The sequence below is a fragment of the Oncorhynchus tshawytscha genome, linkage group LG08 (genome assembly GCF_018296145.1).
Source record: "Oncorhynchus tshawytscha isolate Ot180627B linkage group LG08, Otsh_v2.0, whole genome shotgun sequence".
Classification (NCBI taxonomy): domain Eukaryota; kingdom Metazoa; phylum Chordata; class Actinopteri; order Salmoniformes; family Salmonidae; genus Oncorhynchus; species Oncorhynchus tshawytscha.
The window spans coordinates 3,531,137-3,555,256 of record NC_056436.1 but is presented as its reverse complement, the minus strand read 5'-3'; the positions used below and the strand labels follow the sequence as shown (position 1 = coordinate 3,555,256).

The 24,120-nt window shown below is 46.0% G+C and overlaps 1 protein-coding gene across 3 annotated transcripts; it reads right to left on the bottom strand.

The window, feature by feature from the left end:
- Positions 1-580: 580 nt before the first annotated feature.
- Positions 581-23,914, bottom strand: LOC112255823 (transmembrane protein 87A). 3 transcript variants are annotated; one of them, XM_042325082.1, is made up of 20 exons: positions 23,682-23,914; positions 22,995-23,052; positions 22,451-22,548; positions 22,091-22,207; positions 21,454-21,501; positions 19,883-19,939; positions 18,420-18,570; positions 15,081-15,142; positions 13,062-13,245; positions 12,782-12,881; positions 11,015-11,108; positions 10,360-10,540; positions 10,105-10,163; positions 8,757-8,860; positions 6,856-6,932; positions 6,003-6,073; positions 4,397-4,449; positions 1,292-1,322; positions 1,091-1,150; positions 581-1,036 (listed from the first exon to the last, which is right to left on the bottom strand). In XM_042325082.1, exons 1-19 carry the CDS (start codon positions 23,784-23,786, stop codon positions 1,109-1,111), a joined length of 1,692 nt encoding a protein of 563 aa, XP_042181016.1. In that variant the 5' UTR covers positions 23,787-23,914; the 3' UTR covers positions 581-1,036; positions 1,091-1,108. The 3 variants fall into 3 exon arrangements, with proteins under 3 accessions (XP_042181016.1, XP_042181015.1, XP_042181017.1); XM_042325081.1 differs by having other exon boundaries at positions 581-1,150; XM_042325083.1 differs by lacking the exon at positions 23,682-23,914 and adding an exon at positions 23,426-23,554 and having other exon boundaries at positions 581-1,150.
- Between the last annotated feature and the right edge of the window lie 206 nt (positions 23,915-24,120).

Sequence of the window (24,120 nt, the reverse complement as noted above, 5' to 3'; positions counted from 1 at the left end):
CTGAACAAACAAAAAAAACAATGCAATGCAGGACAATTTAACAATACAAAACCATATGCTGTCTGTAGAATAAATTACTGGGTGAGTGGGCCTAGTCTGGCCTCACAGGCTGTGTTTAACTTGCACTGTGCCAGTGTTGTGTTTGGGGAGGGGCATCAAATTAATTATCTTGGGAGGTGGTGGCAGAAACAAACATAAAAGCCTCACAGTGACACATAATAATGCATTTAGTAAATCTGACAAATTATCAGACTGCACTGTGTCAATACTAATATAGATAGGTGTCAATGGCAGACTGACTGACTCACTGGGCCAAGTGACAGGTAGCATCCCAAATGGAGTGTCCTACTGTTGACCAGGGCACATAGGGTAGTGTACTACTGTTGACCAGGGCCCATAGGGTAGTGTACTACTGTTGACCAGGGCCCATAGGATAGTGTACTACTGTTGACCAGGGCACATAGGGTAGTGTACTACTGTTGACCAGGGCCCATAGGATAGTGTACTACTGTTGACCAGGGTCCATAGGGTAGTGCCCTACTGTTGACCCAGGGCCCATAGGGTAGAACACTACTGTTGACCAGGGCCCATAGGGTAGTACACTAATGTAGACCAGGACTCTATATACAACACTACTGTTGATCAGGGCCCATAGGGTAGTGTACTACTGTTGATCAGGGCCCATAGGGTAGTGCCCTACTGTTGACCCAGGGCCCATAGGGTAGTACACTAATGTAGACCAGGACTCTATATACAACACTACTGTTGATCAGGGCCCATAGGATAGTGTACTACTGTTGACCAGGGCCCCCATAGGGTAGTGTACTACTGTTGATCAGGGCCCATAGGGTAGTGTACTACTGTCACTACAGAGGGAATAGGGGGCCATTTGGTAAAGCCGTAGAGTTTATTAGCGGCTGCATGGCGGTGCTCAAAATGAAGGAACATAAAAGTGTTATAAATATAGGATCTGATGGGTCACTTCATTTGACTCCATCAATGGCTGCCTCGGTGAAACCCCTCCACTCGGTGAAACCCCTCCACTCGGTGAAACCCCTCCACTCGGTGAAACCCCTCCACTCGGTGAAACCCCTCGGTCATGACTCGGTCATTCCATTTTAGATCTCTCCATCTTGGTTTTCAGAATTTCCTGGGGACAAAAAGCGAGAGAAACATGTGTCTCTGTTGAATGATGGACACAAAATATAACTTTTGACTGAGCTTTCTTTTCTTTTTTAAATAGACAAAAAATGTGACCGGCAGTCATTAGAGAGAGAAGTTCCTTATTTACCTCCTCTTCGTCAAGCATTACTGGGAGGGCTCTGTAGAGAGGGAGACAGACAGAGAGAGAGACAGAGAGAGAGAGACACAGAGAGAGGGAGACAGAGAGAGAAGGAGACAGAGAGAGGGAGAGAGACAGAGACAGAGAGAGACAGAGAGAGACAGAGAGAGGGGGAGAGAGAGAGAGACAGAGAGAGACAGAGAGAGACAGGGAGAGGGGGAGAGGGGGAGAGAGAGAGAGACAGAGGGAGACAGAGATAATTGCTTATTTGTTCATCTATGATTTTTTTTTAAATGTACACTACCAGTCAAAGGTTTTAGAACACCTACCTCATTCAAGGGTTTTATTTTTTATATATTTTTTTACATTGCACAATAATAGTGAAGTCATCAAAACTATGATATGACACATATGGAATCATGTAGCAACCAGAAGTTTTAAACCAAATCAAAATATTTTATATTTGAGATTCATCAAAGTAGCCACCCTTTGCCTTGATGACAGCTTTGCACACTTGGTGTTCTCTCAACCAGCTTCACCTGGAATGCTTTTCCAAAAGTCTTGAATGAGTTTCCACATATGCTGAGCATGCTGGTTAAGTGTGGCTTGAATTCTAAATAAATCACTGACTGTGTCACCAGCAAAGCACCCCCATATCATCACACCTCCTCCTCCATGCTTCACGGTGGGAACCATGCGGAGATCATGCGTTCACCTACTCTGCGTCTCACAAAGACACGGCGGTTGGAACCAAAAATCTCCAATTTGGACTCATCAGACCAAAGCACAGATTTCCATCCGGTCTAATGTCCATTGCTCGTGTTTCTTGGCCCAAGCAAGTATCGTCTTCTTATTGGTGTCCTTTAGTAGTGCAGCAATATGAGCATGAAGGCCTGATTCACACAGTTGATGTTGAGATGTGTCTGTATTTATTCGGGCTGCAATCATCGGAGGTGATTATCTAATGAACGTATCCTCTGCAGCAGAGGTAAGGGTTCCCAGTGGCGCAGCGGTCTAAGGCACTGCATAGCTACAGACACTGATTCTACAGCGGCACATAATAGGACCAGCGTCGTCCGGGTTAGGGGACGTCATTGTAAATAAGAATTTGTTCTTAACTGGACTAGTTAAATAAATCAAAACTCGGGGTCTCCCTTTCCTGTGGCGGTCCTCATGAGAGCCAAATTCAGCATTGATGGTTTTTTGCGACTGAACTTGAAGAAAACTTTCAAAGTTCTTAATGTTTCTGATTGACTGACCTTCATGTCTTCAAGTAATGATGGACTGTCGTTTCTCTTTGCTTATTTGAGCTGTTCTTGTCATAATATGGACTTGGTCCTATTTGGTAAAAGACCATAATTTGTATTTATTTAACTCGGCAAGTCAGTTAAGAACAATATATTATTTACAATGACGGCCTTCCAAAAGGCCTTCTTGCAGGGATGGGATAATTTGTTATTTTTTTTTTTTTGTAAATTAAATATAGGACAAAACACACATCACGACACTACATAAAGAGAGACCTAAGACAGCAACACAACATGGTAGCAACACAACATGGTAGCAACACAAAACATGGTAGCAACACAAAACATGGTAGCAACACAAAACATGGTAGCAACACAAAACATGGTAGCAACACAACATGGTAGCAACACAACATGGTAGCAACACAACATGGTAGCAACACAACATGGTAGCAACACAAAACATGGTAGCAACACAAAACATGGTAGCAACACAAAACATGGTAGCAACACAAAACATGGTACAAACATTATTGGGCACAGACAACAGCACAAAGGGCAGAAGGTACAGACAACAATACATCAGGCAAAGCAGCCACAACCGTCAGTAAGAGTGTGGAGATAGAACGGTCCAGTTTGAGTGTTTGTTGCAACTCGTTCCAGTCGCTGAAGAGAGGAGCGACCCAGGGATGTGTTTGTTGCAACTTGTTCCAGTCGCTGAAGAGAGGAGCGACCCAAGGACGTGTGAGCTTTGGGGACCTTTAAGAGGATGGGACTGGCAGAACGGGTGTTGTATGTGGAGGATGAGGGCTGCAGTAGATATCTCAGATACGGGGAGTGAGACCTAAGAGGGTTTTATAAATAAGCATCAACCAGTGTGTCTTGCGACAGGTATACAGAGATGCCCAGTTTACAGAGGAGTATAGAGTGCAGTGATGTGTCCTATAAGGAGCATTGGTGGCAAATCTGATGGCCGAATGGTAAAGAACATCTAGCCGCTCGAGAGCACCGTTACCTGCTGATCTATAAATTACATCTCCGTAATCTATCATGGGGAGGATGGTCATCTGAATCAGGGTTAGTTTGGCAGCTGGGGTGAAAGAGGAGAAATTACGATAGAGAAAACCAAGTCTAGATTTAACTTTAGCCTGCAGCTTGGATATGTGCTGAGAGAAGGACAGTGGACCGTCTAGCCAAACTCCCAAGTACTTGTATGAGGTGACTACCTCAAGCTCGAAACCCTCAGAGGTAGTAATCACACCTGTGGGGAGAGGGGCATTCTTCTTACCAAACCACATGACCTTTGTTTTGGAGGTGTTCAACTAAGGAAGCTTTGTTGTAGTGTTTACTACATTGAACACTTTCTTGGTTACTATGAAGGAAAGAAATTCCACAATTAACAGCTGTTAGGTAGAAATGCATTCCAGGTGACTACCTCAGGAAGCTGGTTGAGAGAATGCCAAGAGTGCGCAAAGCGGTCATCAAGGCAAAAGGGTGGCTACTTTGAAAAATCTGAAATATAAAAAAAAAAAATTGTTGATTTGCTGAACACTTTTTTGGTTACTACATGATTCCATATGTGTTATTTCATACTTTTGATGACTTCACTTTTATTCTACAACGTAAAAAATAGTACAAATAAAGAAAACCCTGGAATGAGCAGATGTGTCCAGACATTTGACTGGTATATAATTATTAACATTCTAGCATATATTCATATACATTGCTTTAGAAACAAAGACAACCACCATTCGTGCCAATAAAGCATTTCTTGAATTGAGAGCAGAGAGGTGACCAGTTAATACAGTATAATGGACATAGCAGTAACTTGGGCCAATACACTTCAAAATGTTTCTTTCCTACTCACACATCAGCAACAGTTGTGGGAATGTTCTCCTCAACCCATTTCAGGTCTTCATCCTGAGAACAAGAGAAAGGATACATTCATTTATTTGGAAATACGCAAAAACAGTGTCTTGAATCAGATTGGACTGTGAAAAGATGACTTAAGTTAAGTCATCAGACCCCAACCAAGGATCATCAAAAGCTGTGCTATAAATTCTCAGACAACCCGAAGATTCCTAGATGCCCTTCCAGACTCCCTCCACCTACCCAAGGATGTCCGAGTACAAAAATCGGTTAACCACCTAACTGAGGATCTCAATTGAACTTTGCGTAATACCCTAGATGCAGTCGCACCCCTGAAAACAAAAAACATTTGTCATAAACTAGCTCCCTTGGTACACAGAAAATACCCGAGCTCTGAAGCAAGCTTCCAGAAAATTGGAACGGAAATGGCGCCACACCAAACTGGAAGTCTTCCGACTAGCTTGAAAAGACAGTAAAGGCTAGGCCTGATTTCAAGGTTTTACTGCTAACCTACAAAGCGTCACATGGGCTTGCTCCTACCTATCTTTCAGATTTGGTCCTGCCGTACATACCTACACATACGCTACGGTCACAAGACACAGGCCTCCAAATTGTCCCTTGAATGTCTAAGCAAACAGCTGGAGGCAGGGCTTTCTCCTATAGAGCTCCATTTTATGGAACGGTCTGCCTACCCATGTAAGAGACGCAAACTCGGTCTCAACCTTTAAGTCTTTACTGAAGACTCATCTCTTCAGTGGGTCATATGATTGAGTGTAGTCTGGCCCAGGAGTGGGAAGGTGAACGGAAAGGCTCTGGAGCAACGAACCGCCCTTGCTGTCTCTGCCTGGACGGTTCCCCTCTTTCCACTGGGATTCTCTGCCTCTAACCCGATTACAGGGGCTGAGTCACTGGCTTACCGGGGCTCTTTCATACTGTCGCTAGGAGGGGTGCGTCACTTGAGTGGGTTGAGTCACTGATGTGATCTTCCTGTCCGGGTTGGCTCCCCCCTCGGGTTCGTGCCATGGCGGAGATCTTTGTGGGCTATACTCAGCCTTGTAAGTTGGTGGTTGAAGATATCCCTCTAGTGGTGTGGGGGCTGTGCCTTGAAAAAGTGGGTGGGGTTATATCCTGCCTGGTTGGCCCTGTCCAGGGGTATAGTCGGATGGGGCCACAGTGTCTCCCGACCCCTCCTGTCTCAGCCTCCAGTATTTATGCTGCAGTAGTTTATGTGTCGGGGGGCTGGGGTCAGTTTGTTATATCTGGAGTACTTCTCCTGTCTTATCCGGTGTCCTGTGTGAATTTAAGTATGCTCTCTCTAATTCTTTCTCTCGGAGGACCTGAGCCCTTGGAGCCCTAGACACTGTTGATTTTGTTGCTGCAGACATGCCCAAAGTAATTACCCCTCTGGGATATATATATATATATATATGTTTATATTGAATTGACTCACCGTTTCACTCAGTAGTTTTGAATTGAATTGACTCGCCACCTCACTGAGTAGTTTTGAATTGAATTGACTCGCCACCTCACTGAGTAGTTTTGAATTGAATTGAATGGACTCGCCGACTCACTGAGTAGTTTTGAATTGAATTGAATGGACTGACCTCTTTACTGAGTAGTTTCTGTGACTGGGATCCATTAGTCTCAGCCTTGGTGCCTCTCATCTTCATCCCCTCTGGAACAGAAATGTGGAGTTAGATACAGGGCCTTCAGAAAGTATTCCTACCCCTTTGACTTATTCCACATTTTGTTGTGTTACAGCCTGAATTCAAAATGGTTTAAATCAATTTTTTCACAAATGTAATTAAAAAAAAAAAAAAAAATATATATATATATATATATATATATATATATATATATATATATATATATATATATATATATATATATATATATATATATATATATATATATATATATATATATATATATATATATATATATATATATATAATTCATTTTGAATTCAGGCTGTAACACAACAAAATGTCAAGGGGTGTAAACACTTTTGAAGGCACCGGAGAGACCAGATTCAGGGTCATTTCAGGAAGTACACGGAAATTCCAATTCTCCTCAATGCTTTTCAAATAGGAAAATGTGGAATTGGGTTTACTTTCGGAGTTGACCCCCAACCCCGCCAAACTGGAGTTGACCCCCAACCCCGCCAGACTGGAGTTGACCCCCAACCCCGCCAGACTGGAGTTGACCCCCAACCCCGCCAGACTGGAGTTGACCCCCAACCCCGCCAGACTGGAGTTGACCCCAACCCCGCCAGACTGGAGTTGACCCCAACCCCGCCAGACTGGAGTTGACCCCCAACCCCACCAGACTGGAGTTGACCCCCAACGCCGCCACACTGGAGTTGACCCCAACCCCGCTAGAGATCCCTATTGTCATATATTATATCAATACAGCAGGAAATCCTAAATCCTAAAGTTAAACTGGTTAGTCTTTCACCAAAGGCTTCATTCAGCATGGGTTCCTTGGCTTCATCCTCCTCATCGTCTTCATCGATCAGAGGGGAATGGGAGAACCTGCGAGAACACAACACAGCCTCAGACAGGTGCTATATACTATTATATATATATATATATTACTACACTGTTACTATTGTAATGTATACACTTACTATTAGATATGTACAGTGCCTTGCGAAAGTATTCGGCCCTCTTGAACTTAGCGACCTTTTGCCACATTTCAGGCTTCAAACATAAAGATATAAAACTGTATTTTTGTGACGAATCAACAACAAGTGGGACACAATCATGAAGTGGAACGACATTTATTGGATATTTCAAACTTTTTTAACAAATCAAAAACTGAAAAATTGAGCGTGCAAAATTATTCAGCCCCTTTACTTTCAGTGCAGCAAACTCTCTCCAGAAGTTCAGTGAGGATCTCTGAATGATCCAATGTTGACCTAAATGACTAATGATGATAAATACAATCCACCTGTGTGTAATCAAGTCTCCGTATAAATGCACCTGCACTGTGATAGACTCAGAGGTCCGTTAAAAGCGCAGAGAGCATCATGAAGAACAAGGAACACACCAGGCAGGTCCGAGATACTGTTGTGAAGAAGTTTAAAGCCGGATTTGGATACAAAAAGATTTCCCAAGCTTTAAACATCCCAAGGAGCACTGTGCAAGCGATAATATTGAAATGGAAGGAGTATCAGACCACTGCAAATCTACCAAGACCTGACCGTCCCTCTAAACTTTCAGCTCATACAAGGAGAAGACTGATCAGAGATGCAGCCAAGATGCCCATGATCACTCTGGATGAACTGCAGAGATCTACAGCTGAGGTGGGAGACTCTGTCCTTAGGACAACAATCAGTCGTATATTGCACAAATCTGGCCTTTATGGAAGAGTGGCAAGAAGAAAGCCATTTCTTAAAGATATCCATAAAAAGTGTCGTTTAAAGTTTGCCACAAGCCACCTGGGAGACACACCAAACATGTGGAAGAAGGTGCTCTGGTCAGATGAAACCAAAATTGAACTTTTTGGCAACAATGCAAAATGTTATGTTTGGCGTAAAAGCAACACAGCTCATCACCCTGAACACACCATCCCCACTGTCAAACATGGTGGTGGCAGCATCATGGTTTGGGCCTGCTTTTCTTCAGCAGGGACAGGGAAGATGGTTAAAATTGATGGGAAGATGGATGGAGCCAAATACAGGACCATTCTGGAAGAAAACCTGATGGAGTCTGCAAAAGACCTGAGACTGGGACGGAGATTTGTCTTCCAACAAGACAATGATCCAAGACATAAAGCAAAATCTACAATGGAATGGTTCAAAAATAAACATATCCAGGTGTCAAAGTCAAAGTCCAGACCTGAATCCAATCGAGAATCTGTGGAAAGAACTGAAAACTGCTGTTCACAAATGCTCTCCATCCAACCTCACTGAGCTCGAGCTGTTTTGCAAGGAGGAATGGGAAAAAATGTCAGTCTCTCGATGTGCAAAACTGATAGAGACATACCCCAAGCGACTTACAGCTGTAATCGCAGCAAAAGGTGGCGCTACAAAGTATTAACTTAAGGGGGCTGAATAATTTTGCACGCCCAATTTTTCAGTTTTTGATTTGTTAAAAAAAGTTTGAAATATCCAATAAATGTTGTTCCACTTCATGATTGTGTCCCACTTGTTGTTGATTCTTCACAAAAAAATACAGTTTTATATCTTTATGTTTGAAGCCTGAAATGTGGCAAAAGGTCGCAAAGTTCAAGGGGGCCGAATACTTTCGCAAGGCACTGTATATATTAGAAGTGTTATTACAAATGACCTCTGTCCTCTATGAAAACGTTAGGCAGGTACATAGTCTGTTTTAAAAAAAATGTTGACCTCTGACCTCTGGCTGTTGGCGGAGGGTCGTAGCAACACCATGATGACCAGGAGGATGGTGGAAAAGAGGAGGCGCCAGAAGGCATCGTCTACCCACAAATCCCTCCAACCCTGAGAGACACAGTGGCAGATACAGAGACACAGTGTATTAAAAACACAAGACATAATCAAGTATATCATTTGTTTAGAATATGTAGCTATACACTGAGCAAAAATAATTTAAAAAAACAAACAAACTGCAACAATTTCAAAAGATTTGAAGTTCATAAGGATAATCAGTACATTTTTTAAATCTATGGATTTCACATGACTGGGAATACAGATGTGCATCTTTTGGGGTGTGGATCAGAAAACCAGTCAGTATCTGGTGTGACCACCATTTGCCTCATGCAGCGCGACACATCTCCTTCACAGAGAGTTGATCAGGCTGTTGATTGTGGCCTGTGAAATGTTGTCCCACTACCTCTTCAATGGCTGTGGGAAGTTGCTGGATATTGGTGGGAACTGGAACATACTGTCGTACACGTCAATCCAGAGCATCCCAAACATGCTCAATAGGTGACATGTCTGGTGAGTATGCAGGTTAAGGAAGAACTGGGACATTTTCAGCTTCCAGGGATTGTCTACAGATCCTTGTGACATGGGGCCTTGCATTACCATGCTGAAACATGAGGTGATGGTGGAGGATGAATGGCACGACAATGGGCCTCAGGATCTCGTCACGGTATCTCTATGCATTCAAATTGACGTCGATAAAATGCAATTGTGTTCGTTGTCCGTAGCTTACACCTGCCCATACCATAACCCCACAGCCACCACGTGGCACTCTGTTCACAACATTGACATCAGCAAACCGCTCGCCCACACAACGCCATACACAGGCCAGTTGGACGTACTGCCAAATTCTCTAAAAATATGTTGGGAGGCGGCTTATGTTAGAAAAATGTACATTCTGGCAACAGCTCTGGTGGACATTCCTGTAGTCAACATGCCAATTGCACGCCATCTCATGCTCCCTCAAATATTGAGATATGTGTGGCATTGTGTTGTGTGACAAAACTTCACATTTTAGAGTGACTTTTTATTGTCCCCCAGCACAAGGTGCACCTATGTAATGGTAATGTTGTTTAATCAGCTTCTTGACATTCTACACCTGTCAGGTGGATGGACGTATTATCTTGGTAAAGGAGGATATAACACTAACAGGGATGTAAAACTAATTTGTAGACAACATTTATTAGAAATAAGAGTTTTTGGAAGGTATGGAACATTTTCTGGGATCTTCTATTTCCTATTCCTGGGAAACATGGGACCAACACTTTGTTTTTTGTTCAGTGTAAAATCTACCAACTCACCGTCTGGCAGTCGACCAGCTTAAACACTTTGGTCGTCCAGATGATGAAGATAATAGAAGCTACGGGAACAAAACAAAGTGAAAAGATAAAATAAATAACTTATCATTTATTCAATAAATCTATATTGAGATTACAGAAACTATTTTTTTTCAAGTAAGTACCTGAGTACAACAAAATTCATATCAAATTTAAAAGCTGTGCCTTTCATACCACTGTGACATTAAAAGCATCCATCAATAATTCCTTTCAACTCACCCAGAACAGAGAAGATGAGTGTGTTGGTGAAATGCTGATACAGAGACAGCTTCACCACGTTCCTACGCAGCTTCAGAAGACGAGTGGTCTGGGACAAGCTTATGAAGATCCACCACATCACACAGGAGTCAATGAGAGAGAGACTCAGGTTAGCCACCAGGGCTACGGTCCCATAGAAACCCTGAAGAGACAGAGAGACAGAGAGAGATTAACAGGACAGAGAAAGAGAGAAAGAGAGCGAGAGAAAGAGACAGAGAGAGAGACAGAAAGAGAGAGACAGAGAGGGAGAGACAGAGAGTGAGAGAGAGAAAGGGAGAGAGAGAGAGAAAGAAAGAAAAATATTGAGGACAGAGGGACAGTTCAAAGAACGAGAGAGGTGCATCCAAACTTCACAAGGTGTCTCAAAGTGATCTAGATGAGAAGTGTAGTGATTGCACTCGATGAGAAGTGTAGTGATTGCACTAGATGAGAAGTGTAGTGATTGCACTGGATGAGAAGTGTAGTGATTGCACTCGATGAGAAGTGTAGTGATTGCACTAGATGAGAAGTGTAGTGATTGCACTCGATGAGAAGTGTAGTGATTGCACTAGATGAGAAGTGTAGTGATTGCACTAGATGAGAAGTGTAGTGATTAATCCAAACTGTAGCTACTCACTCCTGTGACGCGCAGCACTCCCTCCACGGAGGAGAAGAGCAGGTAGAGCAGGCCTACTGCTGCTAGCCGGTGGACTGTGGTGCCCAGCCTGGGTCTGCGAGAGACAGAGCAGGAAAACAGGGGGAAAAAAATCAGGGCCTGTACTCACAAAACAGTCTCAGAGTACAGATCTAGGATCAGCTCCCCCCCTTTTTTGGGGTTTTTTAGATCACACTGGGAAAAAAAAAATGGGGGTCTGATCCTCGATCAGCGCTTTTACTCGGAGACGCTTCGTGAATATGGGCCCAGATGTGTGGTCAAAGCTAGGCCATAAAACCAGGGCGTTGGTGTGTGTGTGTGTGTGTGATTAGTATCCTCGTGGGTACCGGAAATCCCCAGAAGTCCCCACAAGGATAGTAAAACCTACACTGTGTGTGTGTCATACACATAGTGTGTCCTTGTACATGTAAATAAACACTGTACAAGATTGTAGTGTGAGGGAATCCTCTATTAATACCATTGTTAAGGTTCGTTTCTTTCGTACCATCATTGGCTCATTAGTGAAATTAGCATTATGACAATATATTTAATTAAATCATTCAAAACCCTTTATTAATGCAATTGCAGACAGAAGTTGACAACAGGAACAGGAACAGAGCACGTATATTTCCGAGTAAGTTCTGCGTCAAAAAAAAAGAAAAAGTCTCAAGTAATTTTTCATAAACTCAAAAGTCCCGCCTTCGTGATGTCACTGGCCACGCCGTTACCTTTTTACTCCTGAGACCAAAACCCTGTATCCATGGCGATACAAACATAGAGTTTCAGTGTTTATTTAAAAGGCAATAAAATGTCCCCCTCCCCAGAACGTTGATTTATTGTTGAATGTCTAACTAGTCTTATCTCCCACACTCCCCTGCAGAGTTCTGTCTCAGTCACACAGAGAGAGAGAGAGAGAAACTGTGGAACAATTCCAAAACTATATAATGAATATATATATATAATGAATATATATAATGAATATATATAATGAATATATATAATGAATATATATATATATATAATGAATATATATATATATATAATATATATATATATATATATATATATATATATATAAATAATGAATATATATATATATATATATATATATATATATATAATGAATATATATATATATATAATATATAATATATATATTTAATATATAAATAATGAATATATATATAAATAATGAATACATATATAAATAATGAATATATATATATAGTTAATCTATAGTCTAGGACCCTATAAATGTAAGTCTTATAACCTCTCCTTCTACTAATATAACATAAGCATAATCAATTATTCTAATACATCAAACATCTGTACAGCCCCAAATCATGAGCGCTAGGTGAATCCTCACACCATACAGTCAGTAGGTGATGGACAATGACAACAGTTCAGTTCTGAACCCACAGAATAGTGTAATTCATATTGTACGCTTTCCAAATGGCACTCTTTTCCTTTAAACATAGTGCACTACTTTTGACCGTGGACCCTAGTTCACCTGACACTGACCCTAGACCTGACACTGACCCTAGACCTGACACTGACCCTAGACCTGACACTGACCCTAGACCTCAGTTCTGAACCCATAGAATAGTGTAATCATAGTTAGTATTCATATTGTACGCTTTCCAAATGGCACTCTATTCCTTTAAACATAGTGCACTACTTTTGACCATGGACCCTAGTTCACTATTAAAAAGGGGAAATAAGGAAGGCATTTGGGAGGGATGAACTCACTTGACGATGCCGTAGCCCAGACTGACTATGAGCACCAGGATGCGAGCCAGAGATCTCTTCAGAGCAGACAGCAACTCGGCAAAGATCACAGCACCTTGGACTGTGGAGGGAGAACATTTAAAAACAGTATTATTTTTGTTTTAAAGTAGATGTGAGTTGGAAGTAAATTTACAGATTTACAAAAAGAGAATGACCATGATGCAACTCTCCATCAAATCAACATACCAAAAAATAAATAAATGACAGTGCATTTCAAAATAAGAGCGTGAATTTAACCGACCATAGTCTCCTCTGTAGCGGATGCTCTGGTACTCGGAGTAGAAGACGGCCTTCTCCAGCATGCCCAGGATGATCACTCCTCCGATCCAGAACTGGATCCTCAACAGATCTTTCCAGTAACAGGCCGACCAGAAGAGCCAGAGCGCCCCGAAGAACACATACACTATACACATCACCATGTAGAACTGGGGAAGAACATACACATCACCATGTAGAACTGGGGACCCTAGACCTGACACTGACCCTTGACCTGACACTAGACCTGACACTGACCCTAGACCTGACACTGACACTAGACCTGACACTCACGCTAGACCTGACACTGACCCTAGACCTGACACTCACGCTAGACCTGACACTCACGCTAGACCTGACACTGACCCTAGACCTGACACTAGACCTGACACTGACCCTAGACCTGACACTGACCCTAGACCTGACACTGACCCTAGACCTGACACTGACCCTAGACCTGACACTGACCCTAGACCTGACACTGACCCTAGACCTGACACTGACCCTAGACCTGACACTGGCCCTAGACCTGACACTGGCCCTAGACCTGGCCCTAGACCTGACCCTAGACCTGACCCTAGACCTGACACTGACCCTAGACCTGACACTGACCCTAGACCTGACCCTAGACCTGACCCTAGACCTGACACTGACCCTAGACCTGACCCTAGACCTGACACTGACCCTAGACCTGACACTGGCCCTAGACCTGACACTGGCCCTAGACCTGACCCTAGACCTGACACTGGCCCTAGACCTGACACTGACCCTAGACCTGACACTGGCCCTAGACCTGACACTGGCCCTAGACCTGACACTGGCCCTAGACCTGACACTGGCCCTAGACCTGACACTGGCCCTAGACCTGACACTGGCCCTAGACCTGACACTGGCCCTAGACCTGACCCTAGACCTGACCCTAGACCTGACACTGACCCTAGACCTGACACTGGCCCTAGACCTGACCCTAGACCTGACCCTAGACCTGACACTGACCCTAGACCTGACACTGGCCCTAGACCTGACACTGGCCCTAGACCTGACACTGGCCCTAGACCTGACACTGGCCCTAGACCTGACCCTAGACCTGACCCTAGACCTGACCCTAGACCTGACACTGACCCTAGACCTGACCCTAGACCTGACACTGACCCTAGACCTGACCCTAGACCTGACCCTAGACCTGACACTGACCCTAGACCTGACACTGGCCCTAGACCTGACACTGGCCCTAGACCTGACACTGGCCCTAGACCTGACACTGGCCCTAGACCTGACCCTAGACCTGACCCTAGACCTGACCCTAGACCTGACCCTAGACCTGACACTGACCCTAGACCTGACCCTAGACCTGACCCTAGACCTGACCCTAGACCTGACCCTAGACCTGACCCTAGACCTGACACTGACCCTAGACCTGACCCTAGACCTGACACTGACCCTAGACCTGACCCTAGACCTGACCCTAGACCTGACCCTAGACCTGACACTGACCCTAGACCTGACCCTAGACCTGACCCTAGACCTGACACTGACCCTAGACCTGACCCTAGACCTGACCCTAGACCTGACCCTAGACCTGACACTAGACCTGACACTGACCCTAGACCTGACCCTAGACCTGACCCTAGACCTGACCCTAGACCTGACACTGGCCCTAGACCTGACCCTAGACCTGACCCTAGACCTGACCCTAGACCTGACACTGGCCCTAGACCTGACCCTAGACCTGACCCTAGACCTGGCCCTAGACCTGACCCTAGACCTGACACTGACTCTAGACCTGACCCTAGACCTGACCCTAGACCTGACCCTAGACCTGACCCTAGACCTGACCCTAGACCTGACACTGGCCCTAGACCTGACCCTAGACCTGACCCTAGACCTGACCCTAGACCTGACCCAGTATACAGCATTATCCTGTTATTTTATGTTTCTCTTATTTCTTGTGTACTTTTTTTACACTATATTGAATGCTGCACTGTTGGGGCGGGCTGAAACACACCATCATTAGAGGCCAGTCTGCAGGGGAGGAGTATTCACGAGGCCCCTTCATCTCCACGGTCACTGTAAATACACAGACAGGCAGTCAGACACAGGCAGGGCAGTCAGAGACAGACACAGGCAGTCAGAGACAGGCAGTCAGACACAGGCAGGGCAGTCAGACACAGGCAGGGCAGTCAGACACAGGCAGGGCAGTCAGAGACAGACAGTCAGACACAGGCAGGGCAGTCAGAGACAGGCAGGGCAGTCAGAGACAGGCAGGGCAGTCAGAGACAGGCAGGGCAGTCAGAGACAGGCAGGGCAGTCAGAGACAGGCAGTCAGACACAGACACGCAGGGCTGTCAGAGAGACACAGGCAGTCAGAGACAGGTAGTCAGAGACAGGCAGGGCAGTCAGACACAGGCAGGGCAGTCAGACACAGGCAGGCAGTCAGACACAGACAGGCAGTCAGACACAGACAGTCACAGACAGGCAGTCAGACACAGGCAGTCAGACACAGGCAGTCACAGACAGGCAGTCACAGACAGGCAGGGCAGTCAGAGACAGACACAGGCAGTCAGAGACAGGCAGTCAGAGACAGGCAGGGCAGTCAGAGACAGGCAGGGCAGTCAGAGACAGGCAGGGCAGTCAGAGACAGGCAGGGCAGTCAGAGACAGGCAGGGCAGTCAGAGACAGGCAGGGCAGTCAGAGACAGGCAGGGCAGTCAGACACAGGCAGGGCAGTCAGACACAGGCAGGGCAGTCAGAGACAGGCAGGGCAGTCAGACACAGGCAGGGCAGTCAGACACATGCAGGGCAGTCAGACACAGGCAGGCAGTCAGACACAGGCAGGCAGTCAGACACAGGCAGGCAGTCAGACACAGGCAGGCAGTCAGACAGGCAGTCTCAGACAGGCAGTCTCAGACAGGCAGTCACAGACAGGCAGTCACAGACAGGCAGTCACAGACAGGCAGTCACAGACAGGCAGTCACAGGCAGGGCAGTCAGAGACAGGCAGGGCAGTCAGAGACAGGCAGGGCAGTCAGACACAGGCAGGGCAGTCAGACACAGGCAGGCAGTCAGACACAGGCAGGCAGTCAGACACAGGCAGGCAGTCAGACAGGCAGTCTCAGACAGGCAGTCTCAGACAGGCAGTCACAGACAGGCAGTCACAGACAGGCAGTCACAGACAGGCAGTCACAGACAGGCAGTCACAGACAGGCAGTCAGAGACAGGCAGGGCAGTCAGAGACAGGCAGGGCAGTCAGACACAGGCAGGGCAGTCAGACACAGGCAGGGCAGTCAGACACAGGCAGGGCAGTCAGACACAGGCAGGGCAGTCAGACACAGGCAGGGCAGTCAGACACAGGCAGGGCAGTCAGACACAGGCAGGGCAGTCAGACACAGGCAGGGCAGTCAGACACAGACAGGGCAGTCAGACACAGGCAGGGCAGTCAGACACAGGCAGGGCAGTCAGACACAGGCAGGGCAGTCAGACACAGGCAGGGCAGTCAGACACAGGCAGGGCAGTCAGACACAGGCAGGGCAGTCAGACACAGGCAGGGCAGTCAGACACAGGCAGGGCAGTCAGACACAGGCAGGCAGTCAGACACAGGCAGGCAGTCAGACACAGGCAGGCAGTCAGACAGGCAGTCTCAGACAGGCAGTCTCAGACAGGCAGTCACAGACAGGCAGTCAGAGACAGGCAGGGCAGTCAGACACAGGCAGGGCAGTCAGACACAGGCAGGGCAGTCAGACACAGGCAGGGCAGTCAGACACAGGCAGGGCAGTCAGACACAGGCAGGGCAGTCAGACACAGGCAGGGCAGTCAGACACAGGCAGGGCAGTCAGACACAGGCAGGGCAGTCAGACACAGGCAGGGCAGTCAGACACAGGCAGGGCAGTCAGACACAGGCACGGCAGTCAGACACAGGCAGGGCAGTCAGACACAGGCAGGGCAGTCAGACACAGGCAGGCAGTCAGACACAGGCAGGCAGTCAGACACAGGCAGGCAGTCAGACACAGGCAGGCAGTCAGACAGGCAGTCTCAGACAGGCAGTCTCAGACAGGCAGTCACAGACAGGCAGTCACAGACAGGCAGTCACAGACAGGCAGTCAGAGACAGGCAGTCAGAGACAGGCAGGGCAGTCAGAGACAGGCAGGGCAGTCAGACACAGGCAGGGCAGTCAGACACAGGCAGGGCAGTCAGACACAGGCAGGGCAGTCAGACACAGGCAGGGCAGTCAGACACAGGCAGGGCAGTCAGACACAGGCAGGGCAGTCAGACACAGGCAGGGCAGTCAGACACAGGCAGGCAGTCAGACACAGGCAGGCAGTCAGACACAGGCAGGGCAGTCAGACACAGGCAGGGCAGTCAGACACAGGCAGGGCAGTCAGACACAGGCAGGGCAGTCAGACACAGGCAGGGCAGTCAGACACAGGCAGGGCAGTCAGACACAGGCAGGGCAGTCAGACACAGGCAGGCAGTCAGACACAGGCAGGCAGTCAGACACAGGCAGGCAGTCAGACACAGGCAGGCAGTCAGACACAGGCAGGCAGTCAGACAGGCAGTCTCAGACAGGCAGTCTCAGACAGGCAGTCACAGACAGGCAGTCACAGACAGGCAGTCACAGACAGGCAGTCACAGACAGGCAGTCACAGACAGGCAGTCAGAGACAGGCAGTCAGAGACAGGCAGGGCAGTCAGACACAGGCAGGGCAGTCAGACACAGGCAGGGCAGTCAGACACAGGCAGGGCAGTCAGACACAGGCAGGGCAGTCAGACACAGGCAGGGCAGTCAGACACAGGCAGGGCAGTCAGACACAGGCAGGGCAGTCAGACACAGGCAGGGCAGTCAGACACAGGCAGGGCAGTCAGACACAGACAGGGCAGTCAGACACAGGCAGGGCAGTCAGACACAGGCAGGGCAGTCAGACACAGGCAGGGCAGTCAGACACAGGCAGGGCAGTCAGACACAGGCAGGGCAGTCAGACACAGGCAGGCAGTCAGACACAGGCAGGCAGTCAGACACAGGCAGGCAGTCAGACACAGGCAGGCAGTCAGACAGGCAGTCTCAGACAGGCAGTCTCAGACAGGCAGTCACAGACAGGCAGTCACAGACAGGCAGTCACAGACAGGCAGTCACAGACAGGCAGTCACAGACAGGCAGTCAGAGACAGGCAGGGCAGTCAGAGACAGGCAGGGCAGTCAGACACAGGCAGTCAGACACAGGCAGTCAGACACAGGCAGTCAGACACCGTCAATTTCTCATCGCTCTGCAGACAGAAGGGATCTTCAATGACGAAGCACTAAGTCAAAAGGGCCTATGTTCATATTAGAGAGTGTCAGTTACGGTAATACTGACTGATAAAGGCCAAGTTCCCCTGGACATCATTAGGCTCCTCCTCCTCTGCTCCAGGGCGCCCCCCGCTGGCATCTCCACGCTGCTGCGGCTGTACCTTCACTATAAACAGGTAGGGGCTGTCGGACCAAGCCTTGGCCACCGCACCTATATCCTTCAAGGGGTCACATGACAAGACACTTCGAACGCATCCCAAATAGCACCCTGTTCCCTATTTTAGACAGTGGTGGAAGGGGGGAAGTACCCGATTGTCATACTTGAGTAAAAGTAAAAGACACCTTAATGTAGAATGACTCAAGTCAAAGTGAGTCACCATACGGACACGCCTGGAACCCAAATGGATGACGTCGCGCAATTGAGAGTCGAGTGTGGAGTTAAATATATTTAAAACTAATTTCTTTTAAGAATCAAAAGAAAATGTAATTGCTCAAATATACTGAAGTATCAAAAGTATAAATCGTTTCAAAATTCCTTATATTCAGCACACCAGATGGCACCGTGTTCATCTTTTGTTTAATATATAGATAAGTAGGGGCACGCGCCAACACTCAGACGTGTGTGTTTAGTGAGTCCACCAGATTAGATGCAGTAGGACCAGAGATCTTTTGTTTAATATATGGATAAGAAGGGGCACGCGCCAACACTCAGACATGTGTGTTTAGTGAGTCCACCAGATTAGATGCAGTAGGACCAGAGATCTTTTGTTTAATATATGGATAAGGGGCACGCGCCAACACTCAGACGTGTGTGTTTAGTGAGTCCACCAGATTAGATGCAGTAGGACCAGAGATCTTTTGTTTAATATATGGATAAGAAGGGGCACGCGCCAACACTCAGACGTGTGTGTTTAGTGAGGCCACCAGATTAGATGCAGTAGGACCAGAGATCTTTTGTTTAATATATGGATAAGAAGGGGCACGCGCCAACACTCAGACGTGTGTTTAGTGAGTCCACCAGATTAGATGCAGTAGGACCAGAGATCTTTTGTTTAATATATGGATAAGAAGGGGCACGCGCCAACACTCAGACATGTGTGTTTAGTGAGTCCACCAGATTAGATGCAGTAGGACCAGAGATGTTCTCTTGATAAGAGTGTGAATTAGACCATTTTCCTGTCCTACTAAGCATGCAAAATGTTACGAGTACTTTTAAAGGTTTCAGGGAAAATGTATGGGGTAAAAAGTACATTATTATTTTCTTTAGGAATGTAGTGACATAAAAATAAGTTGTCAAAAATATAAATGATAAAGTACAAATACCTCAAAAAACAACTTACGTAGTACTTTTAAGTATTTTTTACTTAACTACTTTACACCAGTGTACTTAGTCCACTACTTTTGACCAGGGTCCATAATATGCTGCCATTTCAGAAACACACTTTCAATGCAAAACACATTTAGAAAAAGGCATGACTATGTACAACCTGTTTACAGAAATCTTATAAAACAGAGTTCTGATTGGCTTACCGGCTTTTCCAGCCACCCCTGTGGAGCACTCTGATTGGAAGGCCTGCCTTCCTCGCTCTAAACAACAACAGAGTAACAGCGAGTATACAGATGGGTTATCCATTTGATTTCAATCACTTTTTGACCACACCTCTTGATCTGAACAAAACATTCTCTACCTATTTGCCCACGGAACAGAAACAGAAACACCTTATTTACATAAGTATTCAGACCCTTTGCTGTGAGACTCGACATTCAGCTGTTTCCATTGATCATCCTTGAGATGTTTCTACAACTTGATTGGTGTCCACCTGTGGTAAATTAAATTGATGGGACATGATTTGGAAAGGCACACACCTGTCTGTATAAGGTCCCACAGTTGACAGTGCATTTCAGAGAAACAACCAAACCAAGAGGTCAAAGGAATTGTCCGTAGAGCTCTGAGACAGGATTGTGTCGAGGCACAGATCTGGGGAAGGGTACGAAAACATATCCGCAGCATTGAAGGTCCCCAAGAACACAGTGGCCTCCATCATTCTTAAGTGGAAGAAGTTTGGAACCACCAAGACTCTTCCTAGAGCTGGCCGCTCGGCCAAACTGAGCAATCGAGGGAGAAGGGCCTTGGTCAGGGAGGTGACCAAGAACCTGATGATCACTCTGACAGAGCTCCAGAGTTCCTCTGTGGAGATGGGAGAACCTTCCAGAAGGACAACCATCTCTGCAGCACTCCACCAATCAGGTCTTTATGGTAGAGTGGCCAGACGGAAGCCACTCCTCAGTAAAAGGCACATGACAGCCTGCTTGGAGTTTTCCAAAAGGCACCTAAAGACTCTCAGACCATAAGATTAAAAAATGTAAAGACTTCATTGTAGCAGATAAAGGAACGGAAGTACCAAGATGTAACTATTTGGCCTGAATGCCAAGCGTCACGTCTTGAGGAAGCAGGGCACCATCCCTACTGTGAAGCCTGGTGGTGGCAGCATCATGCTGTGGGGATGTTTTTCAGTGGCAGGGATTGGGAGACTAGTCAGGATCGAGGGATAGATGAACGAAGCAAAGTACAGAGAAATCCTTGATGAAAACCTGCTCCAGAGCGCTCAGGACCTCAGACTGGGACAAAGGTTCACCTTCCAACAGGACAACGACCCTAAGCACACAACCAAGACACCACAGGAGTGGCTTCAGGACAAGTCTCAATGTCCTTGAGTGGCCCAGCCAGAGCCCGGACTTGAAACCGATCAAACACCGATCAAACATCTCGGAAGAGACCTGAAAATAGCTGTGCAGCGACGCTCCCCATCCAACCTGACAGAGCTTGAGAGGATCTGCAGAGAAGAATGGGGGAAACTCCCCAAATACAGGTGTGCCAAGCTTGTAGCGTCATACCCAAGACGACTCGAGGCTGTAATCGCTGCCAAAGGTGCTTCAACAAAGTACTGAGTAAAGAGTCTGAATTACTTTAGTAAATTTACAGATTATTATTTTTTGCTTTGTCATTATGGGGTATCATGTTATTTATTTTAGAATAAGGCTGTAACGTAACAACACTTTTCTTTTTAAAATCAAGGTGTCTGAATACAATAATATAATACCTGTGGGCTGATGAGGGGTTGATAGGGGCTGAAGTCTGTGTAGTACACCTGGAAGGAGGAATGGAGGGGGGAGGGGACAGAGATATAATACATCAACCAAGAATTACAAGTCAGTGTATGGCAACCCCACCCCCCCCCCACACCCCAACAACAACCAACAACAACAACCCCAACAACAACAACAACCCCAACAACAACCAACAACAACAACAACCCCAACAACAACCAACAACAACCCCAACAACAACCAACAACAACAACAACCCCAACAACAACCAACAACAACAACAACAACCCCAACAACAACCAACAACAACAACCCCAACAACAACCAACAACAACCCCAACAACAACCAACAACAACAACAACCCCAACAACAACCAACAACAACAACCCCAACAACAACAACAACCCCAACAACCAACAACAACAACAACCCCAACAACAACCCCAACAACAACCCCAACAACAACCAACAACAACAACAACCCCAACAACAACCAACAACCCCAACAACAACAACAACCCCAACAACAACCAACAACAACAACAACCCCAACAACAACAACAACAACAACAACCCCAACAACAACAACAACAACAACAACAACAACCAACAACAACAGAAGAGCCGACCTTGGGTTGTAAAAGAGTTGAGCAGTTGTGGAAGTACATGTATCCCTGGCTGTAGAAGCCACTCCAGTCCTCCTTCAGCATGTGATCCAGACCAAACATAGTCAGTGCCTTGTTGTCCTACAGGAAGTAGAAATAGAAACAACTAAAAAAAGTGAAAAGGACAAAACAGGAGTATCTCTTCTAATTTAGAAAAAGGTGTCTAATACATTACAGGCAACACATTATTTTGTGGTTCCGCTATTACAACATTAATGTGATGGCACAGTTGGATATGTCTGTTTCTCTGTGTGCTATTTGTGGTTCGTGTGCAGGGTTTACGACGAGTCTGCCTGTGAGAGAAGAAGAAGGGATTGTACTCACTGGAGTATTAAAGACTTCATTGTAGCAGATTGAGGAACGGAGGTACCAACTGATGTTGAAGGCCAGGGTGGAATCACATAAAGCCAAATCGCCATGGACTGGAGGAGGAGAGGAGAGTCAATGGCAGAAACACAGGGAAAGAGAGGTGGAGGTGGAGGTGGGGGGGGGGGGTACAATACATGGCTACTTGTACTACATTCTTATGAAGGTCATATAAAGTGGAATGATTTGTAACGATGGGAAAAGTGTAAGGCCCCGTACCAAGTGTTTGTAGTGAGATGAAGGATACTGGGAGAAACACAGCCGCGTGGTCAGGCTGTGTTCAAAATGGAACTATATTCCCTACACAGTAATAGTGCACTATTTTTGACTAGGGAGCGGATAAGGAACAGGGTGCCATTTCAGACGAAGCCCATGAGTAAAGTCAGTTGCACGACAGGAGTAACAGGAAAACCCTGTTTAACTACCAGCCGTCAAATCAAATCTTTTTGGTCTTTTAAGCAAATGATCTTCGTTTTGTCGTCGTCCAAGGTTCATTACTTACATGTCATGAAGATGGTTGTGTTGGCGTACAATGTCTTCCTGAAGACGGCATTTTGTGACTAAAGAAACAGAATAGATCAAGTTACCATGGCAGCAAGCACCTTGGACAACCTCTCACCAACTCTGTGCCAGCAAGGTTTTATGTAAACACTTGTCATGGTTGTGCAACACAACATCAGACAACGAGCTAGTTGGAAAGTTATCTAGCCTTAGTCTTGCTAGCAGTATTATCTCAACTTATATATATATATATATATATTACAGTATTGTCAGGTTATTGAGGACACAACTGAGTCTTCTCGGCTCAAGGAGTAACGTTAGTAGCAAATCATCTGTGGTAGCTAAGTTAGTAGCCTATCTTCCCAGATCATGTGATGTAATATTGATCATGAAAACCAATCAGACCAGTGTAACGTTAGCTTCAGTACATACACTGGTGTCTGAATCGTCGAAAAGCTTCATATTACATCTGTCAACCCAGGATTTCATTTACTTCCCTGGGCTTGACTGTTGTACTTCAAAAAGCCTGCTGGCTAGGCTAGGCTACCTACTGCAGCTGCTATTGAAATACTGTCATGCTACAACACACAACACAACACACACACACACACACACACACACACACACACACACACACACACACACACACACACACACACACAGGACAGTCACGGCGCATGTAACTCACTGAGTTGATGTCGACATTCCACAAGGACACTTCTGCCCCGATCCCTGGACGCAAAATTGAAATAAAAAACAACAAACATGACAAAAACACCGTGACATCTGGCATTTTTTTTTTCTTTTTTTTTTTTTCCAATTTAATTTGTGTACGAAGCAGTTCCGCAGTCAGTTCCGGGGCCCGGAGTCTCTGTTGGGTGAAGGAGAGGCTTCACGGACGCGCGCCTGGTACCCGGATGGATGACGTCGCGCAATTGAGAGTCGTCTGTGGAGGAAAAATAGATACCGTACAATAAAGGATACATTCAAATCAATTTGAACCCTTAATACTAAATTGTGTTAATGGGGAAAAATGTAATCAATAAATGTTTTTTTTTAAATGATAATATATATATATTTTTAACGAATACAAAATGTATACAAAATAATAAACTAATATATTTAAA

Excerpts from the sequence above, each read along its gene's own strand:
- LOC112255823 (XM_042325081.1), bottom strand. The coding sequence starts at position 23,786 with ATGCCAGATGTCACGGTGTTTTTGTCATGTTTGTTGTTTTTTATTTCA. Across the intron at positions 10,164-10,359 it reads ACTCATCTTCTCTGTTCTGG|CTTCTATTATCTTCATCATC; the intron begins GTGAGTTGAAAG and ends TTGTTCCCGTAG. Across the intron at positions 4,450-6,002 it reads AGAAACTACTCAGTAAAGAG|GATGAAGACCTGAAATGGGT; the intron begins GTCAGTCCATTC and ends TCTTGTTCTCAG.